The sequence below is a fragment of the Cervus elaphus genome, chromosome 21, assembly GCF_910594005.1.
Source record: "Cervus elaphus chromosome 21, mCerEla1.1, whole genome shotgun sequence".
Lineage (NCBI taxonomy): Eukaryota > Metazoa > Chordata > Mammalia > Artiodactyla > Cervidae > Cervus > Cervus elaphus.
This window is the reverse complement of record NC_057835.1, coordinates 12,951,658-12,963,949: the sequence shown is the minus strand read 5'-3', so window position 1 is coordinate 12,963,949 and position 12,292 is coordinate 12,951,658. Positions and strand designations below refer to the sequence as shown.

General features: G+C 33.0%; 1 protein-coding gene across 3 annotated transcripts in view; it reads left to right on the top strand.

Annotated features, from left to right (window-relative positions):
• PHF20L1 (PHD finger protein 20 like 1) overlaps positions 1-12,292 on the top strand; it is a 69,512-nt gene that overhangs the window by 26,217 nt on the left and 31,003 nt on the right. For 2 of the 3 annotated variants that reach the window (XM_043879155.1, XM_043879154.1), the window contains exons 6-8: positions 817-1,030; positions 1,606-1,731; positions 7,044-8,315. In XM_043879155.1, the coding sequence (XP_043735090.1) occupies positions 817-1,030; positions 1,606-1,731; positions 7,044-7,132 (429 nt within the window). In that variant the 3' untranslated portion in view covers positions 7,133-8,315. Of the gene's footprint in view, positions 1-816; positions 1,031-1,605; positions 1,732-7,043; positions 8,316-10,622; positions 10,876-12,292 lie in introns of those variants that run through there. The other variant, XM_043879156.1, reaches the window with a different exon arrangement.

The window sequence follows — 12,292 nt, the reverse complement described above, 5'->3', positions numbered from 1 at the left end:
TTTGTGAAATTGACCTTACTTTGAGTGATACATTCTTCCTAATGAAGAGGAGTCATTTGCTCTGTGGGAACACAGTCGTTTCTCATTATCTGCAGGGAATTGTTTCCAGGACCTTCATGGATACCAAAATCTGTAGATGCTCAAGTCTCTTATATAAAATGGCATCGTATTGCATATAACCTACTCACATCCTCCCAAATCATCTCTGGGTTACTTACAGCACCTACCACAATATAAAAGCTATGTAAACAGCGGCTGGAGCATGGCAAATTCAAGTTCTGCACTTTGGAACTTTGGAAATTTTTTTCCCCCAAGTATTTTTGTTCTGCAGTTGGTTGAATCCCTGGATGCAGAACCCAAAGATAGTGCTGGCTGACTGTACATTTCTTTTAATATTTGCAGAATTGAAACATAAGCATTTTTTTCATATTATTTTTGTAATACATTGCATCACAGAAAAGAAACATAATTCGGCATTTAAACCCTAAAATACTAAGGTAGAGTGTCATGAGATATTCCACATTTGTCATAGGTTTTCTTATATTTTAAATTTTATTCCATCAAAAGATATTTGTTATTGAATATCAATATAAAGTTGAATATTTTCCCATTTTATGTGAGGTCATATAACTGATTAGATTATTAAATTTGATAATCTAACACATTGATGATCTACCTTGTAAATATAGTTAATCTGATTTTCATATTTGTGTGCCTGTGAAAGTAGCTTTGAAAATGTGATACATGTTTTTATTCATTAGTGTAATTTTAATTAAGTTTTTAATGCTTCACATGTTTTGTGTTTTTCCTTTGGAGGATTGGATAGCTTTAGTCAAAGCAGCTGCTGCAGCTGCAGCCAAGAATAAAACAGGGAACAAACCTCGAACCAGCGCTAACAGCAATAAAGATAAAGAGAAAGATGAGAGAAAATGGTTTAAAGTACCTTCAAAAAAGGAAGAAACTTCAACTTCTATAACCACACCAGAAGTTGAGAAGAAGGAAGATCTGCCTACATCTAGTGAAACTTTTGGTACAAAATATGTTTTTATGTTCACTCCCCATGGCAGTGGTAAACTCACGTAGTGAATAGTTAGATCTTTTGGCTACCTGTAGTTTGAACATACAGTTGAATTACTGGGCTTTTTTCCCTAGCATAATAATGACAGTTAACTTTTTTAACAGCTCTGAAGATTAATGGTCTAATATGGGTACTTGACAATGGATACCCTCAGTATTCTTGAATAGAAATTGATTTGTGATTTTGACTTGTAACTTCTTGGTAGTGGGTATTGAGATTCTTTTTGTGTGGGATTTTTTGTTTGTTTTGTTTTCTTTAACTTTTAAAATGCTTTTGCATGTATTTCAATATATAATACAGAAAAAGCTGTAAGTCATTCCTGAAGCACAGCTGCCTTTGGTAGTTTTCTTTTTTTCCTAATACATTTGTTGGGAGAAATTTGTGGCTTTTAAAGTTCTGTGTTTAAGTACTAGATTAAAAAAACTTAAGTGCAAAGCTTATCTTAGTGTTTTGCTACTTAAAATAATTCATGTGTTTTAACTTTGGATTCTAGATAAACTCTCATATATGTATTCTATTAAAAGTAGGACTTCATGTAGAGAACGTTCCAAAGATGGTCTTTCCACAGCCAGAGAGCACATTAACAAACAAGAGGAAAAATAATCAAGGCAACTCATTTCAGGCAAAGAGAGCTCGGCTTAACAAGATTACTGGTAAACTACAATGATTCTTTTTGTGGGGGGAATGGAGGGTTTGATTTTACAGTAGTTTGTTTTTAATAAAGGAAAATACATCTTTTGGTTTAGTGTAGCTGATTAATAAGAAAAACAGTTGCTTTGTTTCTTTAAGGTCATCACCCTTCAGACACCATGGGTTTTTTCTCTTGTGAAATGGAAACAGTATCACCTGTCTTCTGCCTACCTCACAGGGATGTTGTGAGGATGCATGGGTCATATGTTGCAAAATTCCGTAGTTTTAAAATCACTTTGGTGGCAGGAGTAGTTCTCTAAAAACTGAATCATCTGCTTTTGTCAACTTGTGGAGACATAATGTCCAAGGTTCTAAATATTATACAAACATTGTTATTCTTGACTGGTCTCATTAGGGATGGTTGGAAAGATGAGTACTGACTTAAATTCAGCTCCCGAATCTGTTAATTCTCAATATAAAAATACTTCTATAACTTTAAAAAATTTCTATCCCGACCTTCATGTTGGTCTCTAGAATTTGGGCTTATTTCTCTCTGCTGTGTTGTAGTTTAGGAAGTAGAATGCTAGAATGATGAAAAACACAGGAAATTCCAGCCTGGTTAGTGTTCACAGATGAAGGGACCAGTCATATTTAAGTCCCACACTTCCAAGGCCTAATGATTCTCATCTTTAAAAGAGATTGTTAATATATTTAATATTTTGTGTGTGTATTATAAAGTGTAGTGGCTCAGTCGTGTCCGATTCTTTGTGACCCCATGGACTGTAGCTCGCCAGGCTCGTCTGTCCATGAAATCCTCCAGACAAGAATACTGGAGTGGATAGCCATTCCCTTCTCCAGGAGATCTTCCCAATCCAGGGGTCAAACTGGGGTCTCCCACATTGTAGGCAGATTCTTTACTGCCAGAGGCACCAGGGAAGCACAAATATTATAAAGGGGGTGCTAAAATATTTTAATTAATAATCAGTCACATGCTCTTAATTTTAAGGATAATGATTTTAGTGTCTTTGGCATAATAAAGCTATGTAAATCTTTGTTGACATTCTTTTAAAAAATTGGAAAAAGTTGGTTTCATCATCAGATCCAGGAATAAATGTAAATTAAACATTTTGACCATTATCTAAAGAGTGTAAGCCCACTCATCTAAGTAATTATAATTGGTTTCAATGGGTGAGAGTATTTAGTCTTTCCATTTGTTAATATCGTTTTTGTGCCTTTCTCTGATAAAAGATATATTTGGCCCTAGGACAGGCAATATTTCAAATCAGTTGACTCATTCCCATTCCACCTTTTCCTTAGAAACTATTAATGTTGGAGAAAGCCAATGAATGTTATCCTAGTGATTATTATGCTGGCAGCTTGAGACCTCAGTTTTGTCTTAGAGTAATGGGATCCAGAGCTCTCTTCTGTGGGATAGTACTTCTCACTGCTGTGACACCCAGGTTGAAACACCTTATTGGGAGAGCCAAGATCAAGGAAGATGGAAGTGACACTGGCGGCGCATCTGCCAGCTTATCAGCCTCATGTTTTCCCCTGAAATCTGGATGCTTGTAGTTTCAGTCAGTATACACTAACATGTGTCTCACTAAGAAATTCAGGCTCACTATTTAAAGAAGTAAAGTAAGAAAGCAGCTTAATTCACAGTGATGCAGTATCTCCGATGGCCTTGAAAAAATAGTAGTGGGGGAACTTTTTCTTCACTTCTTGGGAATCTTAAATCAATAAGTAATAGTTCTGGCAGCAGTAGAAAGGCATACGTTTTACAAGTGTGAAACTGTTCTGATCTTTTCCCTTTATTTACTCAAGTTACGTGTTAATTTTTTAATAGTTTTTCATCTCTGAGTCTGTTTCTGATTTCATGTTACAACTGTATCATGCAAAAAGATAATAGATGTTTTAAGATTGTCTCTGATGGTTGAGTCGCAGACTTGCCTCTGTACGGTAAATTTTGTTTGTAGACCATAAAAGAGAGATGAGAACTAATAGGAAGTAGCAGTTTTGTTTTGGAATTATGGTATATTTTAAATTTATCAGGCTCACTTATATGTGCCTTTTTGTCCCTTTACTTCTGAGAGAAATAGCCTGGTAACACGGCAGCATCTCAGCCTGCTCTGAGTGTTTCCCTACCACACTTTTTAATTTATTTTTAAGTAGTTCTTACAGGAAATAAGTGAACCAGCTGCCGGATAAGTTTAGTTCATGTATTTATTCACTCTCTTTCTGTTTTTTAACCATATATACACTCTACAGAGATTCCAAATCTGATTTCTATATAGGGAATGGTATAGGATGACTTCAAAAATTTTGAATAAGTAGACATGGGGATTATTGTTGCAGAGTGTATATATTCTTCCAGAATCTTAGTTTTCATTATGTCATAAACTTATTGATAATTATATACTTTGTGCGTGCTGATTTAGAAAAAACAATTTTACAAAGATACTCAGGAGTTTATACTTTGGGACAGAGTTGCAAGAGAACTGCAAGCAATTTGAGTAGAGTTTAAAATACGTATTGGTAGAGAGTAGAAGAAGAAACATTAGCAGTTGGTGTGTGGCATATGTAGAATAGTTCTAGGAGTTTCTGGACCTTAAGCCAGTTTAGATACATTTGTACAGCTTAAGGAATGTAAAAAATAATTTTAAAATCCAGAGGTTTGAATTGGCCAGTAATGTTATTGATAAGACTATTCAGGATGTTTGGTTCTTAATCTCAACAAGAACATTGTATTTTGGAATCCCTGACCGAAAAGCAGAGCATGAATTTAACTGCTTTGTTCTTTCTTTCCTCCCCGTTATCATTCTAAGATACTTTGGCCTCTGTTCTCTTTGTTCCTATTGGCAGTGAGAGACCAACTCTATGTTTTATAGCTGAAGTAGAATATTGAGAAAGTATCACTTTTTGTAGATGGGACTCATAAAAATCTGTATTCTACTTCTACCTGATAATAAATAATTTCTTGAAACTGCATAATGCATTCTGTTAAGGTATTTACTCTATAGGTATCTTATTTGGATGATGACTTGTTAGTAATATATTGATAATTAATACATATTTGGAAATAACTAAAAATCAATTGTTTTTTATTTCCCTCCAATTCTTGTCACTTTGGAAGGTTATTGAATTTCTCCCCAGAATGTTAGTTGGTCATGATGATAGATTTTAGACTGCTTCTTAAGGCAGCAGTATTCAGCGTCCTCCTCAAGGGCATTTAAAAGTTTCTTGTCCCTTGTTTATATTTGTTAACTCTTGTATAAGATGGTTTGCATGTAAAGTATGAAAACCTTTTTATTGATCATATTTGAAGCTTTTCAGTTAACTGGCTACCAAGTATTACATCTTCTAACCTAATTTAAAGTTTTTTTAAATGCCCCATTGCTTTTATTAGAACATTACAAAGCTTTATTTTACTTTCACAAACCATTAAGTGAGAATTGCTTTTAATTATTTGGGTCTGTAATATCCAAATGTAAATTCACTTAGTATGGCTAAATTATTTTGTTTCTTTTAAACTTCTAGTACTTTAGTTTTAATTTTAGTTTGTGATCTATTTTATCTATTATGTGATTTGGAAGTATTTCCACCACCTTTATGAAGGGAAACAAAAAAAAGCATAGTCAGTAGATTGAATAGCAAATATTTGTTCTCTTTGAATGCCCATAGAAGTAGGGCCTCTACTCATTTTCCTGCAAAAGAAGAAGCTAATTTTCCTAATTATTTTTCATTTTACTTTCAGTAGTATTTTAGCTAGAGAAGAAATACCTAGTGAATGCAGTTTTGTTAAATAAATTCTCTGCTTACATCTTTTTTAGTCATCTAAAAATGTGTTCAGAAGTTACTTTACTACAGCTAGAATTGAATTTATGATATATAAGCTATTTTTATGAAATTACTTATACATTGAGTCCTTCATTTGAATATACACTTAAAACTGTATGGGACTTGAACAATATGGATTATGTCAAAGTGCACCAATAGCAGTTTTAATACCAGTCATTGCTATATCAAAATAATTGTTTTATACTCAGTGTTTCCTATTTTGAATTACAATTCTGAGTGATAGATATTCAGCTTCATTATCTAACAATAGAAAGGTGCTTTTTGCCTGATTGAACACTTGATTCTAGTATTACCTTGAGAATGCAATTTTAATATTTGAATTTCTACCTACATTACTTAATATCTTAGAGAGTGTTACCTGAAAGAATCAAGGTGCGTTGGCACAGGGATAACTCAAAGTTATGTGGCATTTTGGGGCCCTTTTTTTCTCCTGTTAAAAATGCTGTAGATAGCTTTAATACTGCAAGTGGTATAATTGCTGAAGTAAATTTACTATTAAGTTGTTGATTGTTAAACATGCTTCCTTGGAAGCCAGAGTTTTGTGTGCCTGACTTTTGAAGTGACACAGAAATGGTTTTGGGTGACCTTTTACGTGTGTGGTGGCCATAAGAAGAAATAAACGTGTACAAGGGTTATGTTAATACCTTTGCCTCCATTGAGGGCACCTATCTGGTGCTTACCAAAGACTCTTGACTGAGTAAATGCCTTTAATTTCTAAATTAAAGCCGAGTTTTAATGTCTCTTAAAGTTAACTATACTCTGGATAAAATATTCTGTCTTCTAAAATTGAAAATTAAAGGTGTACATGGGAAAAAACTGGAACTCCCAGTTTATTTCATCAGTTGTATAATGAGGCTATCATATGAAGTCCAAACGTAGGAAGTATCTATACTCTTTTCCATTAACATAAAAGGAATCCCTCCATGTTCTCACCACTTTTGTAAATGATTGGCTACAACTGGGTATAGAAACACACTTGTGAAGCTTAGGTTAAAGAATCCAAGTGAAATAAAAAAATTGGGAGTACTTTTTTAGCTAACAATATAACAACAGCAATCATTTTATATTCTAGATGTTTGAAAGGATTTCTTATATCTTCATATTAATTCCATATCTTATTTCAGTTGTATGGACAAAGCCTAAGGTATTAATGATCTAAGCAGTCTCAAGTTTTTAGATATTAATCCATAGAAATTTAAATTTGTACAGAATAAATGTGTATGTGTGTGATTTTTGTTTTTAAAGGATATTTTAAGGTAATTTTTTTTATTTTGAAGACTGTTACATTAGCTACTCTCAAGTTTTAATTTAGCCCTTTGAGTTGTTATTAAGGATGTTTGTATATTTGACAAGTAACCATCTGAGAGTATACTTCCTATAAAAAAAGTATAGGGGATTCAGCTGCTAAAGTTTTGGAGAATTAGTGTGAAAGCCAATATCTTTTCTAATAAGCAATTTCTGTACGATTTTTCTCAAGGTTTGTTGGCATCCAAAGCTGTTGGGGTGGATGGTGCTGAAAAAAAGGAAGACTACAATGAAACGGCTCCAATGCTGGAGCAGGTATGAAATGGTAGCATTTGATTGTTTTCAAGGTTCCCCGCTGGAATTATCACGGAGCTATAGTATCCACATAACTGAAATCACCCTTTTGATCAGATATGGGGGTAGGAAAATAATGGGTGATACATTTTTAACTCTGCCTTCTCCAAGGTATGCAGATAAACTACAGACTTAATTAGTGTTTATTTTCAGTAGGCTGGCGTTAAAGCCTTTGTCTCCCAATGGTGGAAAGCCAGGAGATGGGCCTCCCAGCTGGATACAGGCTTCCAGCTGGATCACCTTTGACTAGCTTACTAAAAGACCCTTACACAAATACTTTTCATTTGTGAGTTAAAACAGGGTTTTTTGACATCTTATAAAGCTTCTTTTGTAAGAAGTTTCTTTTATATTGTAACAATTGGTGTTGTTAGACTGACTATGTGTTTTATGAATTGATCAATGAGCCATACATTTTTGCTAGGATGTATATTTTAATAACTACAAAAAAAATTTAAAAAGCTATTAAGGGTCTGTCTTTAAACCACCTAATAGAGGAATTTGAAAATGAAGGTTGCAGTTGCTAGATTTTGCCTTGGCTACCTTCAGATTCCCACAATACCTGTATATAATGGACTGTGCATGCTTTTCCATTCTCTAAGGGCTTACCTTTTTGGGCACTGTAAGACTATAAGAACACAGTAATAGCCATAACTGGATTTCCTTGGTTCTCCTGTTTTAAAATCTGAGCCTTAATGTAGTTTTACTATATCCTTTTTGTATTATTTTAATTTTCTTTATTAGTAGCCTAATAAAGAAGACTTTAAAATGAATACCTTTTGCTCTTCTCTATATGCGTTTTAAGAAACAGTCCAAATTTAATTGATATTGTATTGAGTTTTTCAGGGTTATTTTAGGCCTGATTTGATCATAGTGCATTGTTTTGGTGCCTCCATTAATGTTGTATTAAATCAATGATCTTTTAAATTGATTAATATGTCAGTGAATCATGCCTTCTGATTTTCTGTGGTCATCAAACGGTTAAGTCTGCCGTTATTGTCAGTATATCAACCAAATTTTAAATGACTTTTTTTTACTGTGTATTATTATATTCAACGTCCCAGATATAATATTTTGTATCACCACTGTTTATGGTATTCTCAGAATGCAATAAGTCAGGGACTTGGGTAATAAAATGTTTCTGGAAAATTCATTACAATGTCAATCTTTCATTATGCACAATCCTACTGAGATGAATGTGATTGTGAAAATTATTTATTATGTGTGGAAGTTAGTGTAGAGGGCAGTGCCCTTTTCAGAGACAAGTATAGAAAACAACATTTTGAAACTGAGCTTAAAAAGGAGAAAAATTGAGTAACTCGGCTGTTTTTATTCACATAATTAAGAAAATTTTGAGAGTCCTTGCCAGTTTTGTAACAAAGAGACCAGTGATTAATAATGAAAATTTTGTAAATTATTTTAGATTTTTAAGGAACATAATAATACTGTTGCCCCCTTTTTTGTCATTCAGGTTGATTTCTATGTGAACTGTTTTGTAACCAAACTCTTAATTCTTATACTGTTTGCCCTGCTTCAGAGTTAAAAAGCCGAGTTATAAAATTCTTAATTACATCTCAGTTGGTATGACTTGAAGAAGAGGTATTGTCACTAACCTATGTTGCCCTAACGAGTAAAATAATTTCACTCATGACGTAGATTTATAACAGGCCTAAGGCCAAAACTTACTGTGCTAAGGAATTTATTTATTTACTTTAAGAAAGTTCAAACTCTGTGGTCTTGAACCCCAGTTCTCAGATTATTAATTATAGATTACTTAATTGTATTAGGGAATTGTTATGTTATATTTTACTTTTGGATAAAACCTGCATTAGATGCATAATTCAGTAAATTTTAAAGAATGTTAATTTGTCCTTGTTTAGAAGTTAAGCACCTTATCAAGATATTAATTTAAGTATTAAAATCTTGTTTTATAACTTTGTAACTTGAGAGTAATGGATGCTGTAGTGATGTCTCACATATGTGAAGATGAACAATAAAATTGTTTATTTACAAGTAATGGCTCTAATTACTTTTCTGGCAACACTTTATGATAAGCTTAGGAATCCTTTCTATATATGGAGGTTTTTTTTTCAAGTGATGAATCTGCATTTATACACGTGTGTAATGAGTAAATTCAAGAATAGAAATGATGACAGTTGAGTAAATGAGACGCTTGACACCCACCCTTTAATGTGGTATGTCCAACATGCCATCTGTAGCACAGTCAAAGGTGCCCTGCTTAATACCAGATAGTCACTGTTTTTCTACCAAAAATGAATGCCTTGGATTTTCAGGGAACAGAAAGCTATTTGGTCCCCAGACAGTGACCTTTCATATTCCAGAGAACTGCAGCCTGCAGACCTGTTGGTCATTCCTCACAAAAGATAGGGAAGTAAAAAAGTTTCCTTGGGGACCAGCATATTGTTCATAGAGCTAACAGTTTGATTCTATATAGAGGCCTATCTTAGTATAGGGTTTGTTTTTTTTTGAAGTGTATCTCATACTTTGCTCTCAGATACATATGTCAAAAAGAGATACAGTATAGGCATTCCAACACAGTAGAGTGCAAGTCCATCCAATGTGGCTGTTCTCTGTAGTCTTTGGACACATTCACGTGTAATTTTACAAATGTAGGACATTTTACTGCCAAATGAATTAAGGTATTCTTTATGAAAGAACTGACAAAGTTCTAATTTTTTTTTAAAAGTATCAGTTGGCAGGAAGAAGGTAAAAATTCTCATCTAAGAATGCGACGTATTTTGTTTTTAAATCCAATGTTTTTAACTTACACCTGGTTTTACTCCTTGTTTTTTTTTTTTCTGTTGTTGCTTGTTTTGTATTGTTTTTTAGTCTTTTAACTCTGTATTGCTGGTGGCTTCGATTTCATGATGCATTATGCTTATGAAACTCTAGCTTTCAGCACTAAAATGAGTTAAAGATAATGTTTTGTTAATTTGGTCATTGTTTTCCTGTTGAGATCTTTCTTTAAAGGGAAATTGTCTACTTAAACCTCTGCAATGAACTCAAAGACTTTTTTTTTTAAAATCTGAAAATCAGCAGCTTACATGTATTCCTTTAATGCTCTAAAACAGAAATTTGTTTATTTACCTAATTATTATTGTCATTGGTAATTATGATTTCCAAAGAGGTATGTTTTAACTTAACACCAAACATATTTGTCCAGTAAGGTAACATTTTATATTCTGAGAATATTATAAATAATGCATTTTTAAAAAAACCCCAGTTTAGACAGGTCGACAGCATCCCTTTAAAGACAGCCTATTCAACTTTTAGTTAATAATTTGTGGGGTTCTTTTTGGTTTTTCATTTGTAATAGAAATGTTATATGTTGCTTAACAATGTTTTTGGATACTAAAGTTGCTTAACAATCAAAAATAGAAAACAAGAACAAAAATGAAGAAACCAAAATAAAAATATCAATTTTTTATTATTTATTCAGGCGATTTCACCTAAACCTCAAAGTCAGAAAAAAAATGAAGCTGACATTAGCAGTTCTGCCAACACTCAGAAACCTGCACTGTTATCCTCAACTTTGTCTTCAGGGAAGGCTCGCAGCAAGAAATGCAAACATGAATCTGGAGATTCTTCTGGGTGTATAAAACCCCCTAAATCACCACTTTCCCCAGAATTAATACAAGTCGAGGATTTGACGCTTGTATCTCAGCTTTCTTCTTCAATGATAAATAAAACTAGTGAGCACAGATTTTTAAAAAATAGTTACTTATCCTATAAGATACATTAAAAACAGTTTGGTTGTAGTTATATTGTATTTTTATGAAATTGCATTTTAAAAATTCAAACTTAAGTGGATATGACAGGGAAGGCTTGAAACTCTCTCAGGGGCAAAATCCATATACATTTCTGACTGATGTATTGTACAGAGGGACAGTGACTATACTGCTGGTTAAGAAACCTCAGCATTTAGTAACCATAATTCCACTGTAGTTTGACTCTCCTCAACTAATGATCCAAGCACAGTTAGAGGCCTGATTCATTACAAAAAAAAAAAAACCTATTATGGGATACAGAAAGACCCATGGTCGATATGTGGATATTTTCCTGAACTCCTAAGACTGTTCTTATGGATCGATTTAGTCATTGTCCCCAGTTGTCTATACCCCACCCCCAATACATTTTATTTAGTTCTTCTAGGATTTAGAGCGCAGACTTCAGATTAATTTTACTAATGAAAGAAGAAAACTGCTTCCTTGATCTTATTTTTAAAGATTTTACTGTTTCAGTACCACCAATCTTTGAAGCATTTACTTAGTCTTTTTAACATAACCTTTCAACATGGGTTTGGATATATTTAAGACAAGATTTGTGTTGATCCTGTGTTTCTCATATTTTAGTATTCTGAGTTAGAGACAATGAAAAATAATTACCTAAATTCACTGGGTAAAAGGTAATTTTGCTGTTTATAACAGCAAATGAATTAGTAACCTGATTATTAAATGAATATGACAGTTTTCCTTATGAACTCCTCCATATCATATCTTCTACAGTTAAAAATGGTGGCATTGAGAAGACTTCTATCAGTCAAATATATTAAATTTCTCTTCCATGCAGTTACTGTATTTTTTTGCTCAACTGTATTTTTCATTTTTCGATTAGGTTTTGGCACTTTTTTGTTTTGATTTGGTTCTGTTTAATAAATGACTTGAAAGGATGGGAACAGAAAAACTCAGTTGTTTCATCCTAAGCTTCACTTCTTTATGGCATTTATCATTAAATAATGTCATTAGTAGTCACTAAAATGTCAGATGACATTGATATGTATTTTATTTTGAATTGTTTTATATTTTAGTATTATAACCACAGTGTCACGGCAGTTGAATTTTATCCTTTTTTTTTCTTTCAGTTATCACCATGTCTTTTTTATTTTGATTTTTGTAAAAGTACTTTTAAATACCCAACTTTTTTAGACCTTGCCTATTTTCTCGTTCTAAATTAACATAAATATACTGGCTTGTGTAGACCTGCCTGTTCTAAATAATCAAAAATGTTTATGTGCTATGTAGAAAGAAAATGAAAGGTTAAGTATTTCTAAGCTTTTGTGTGATATATAGCTAGAAGATTCTTAAGTGACTCAGTGAGTTTTTCCAAATA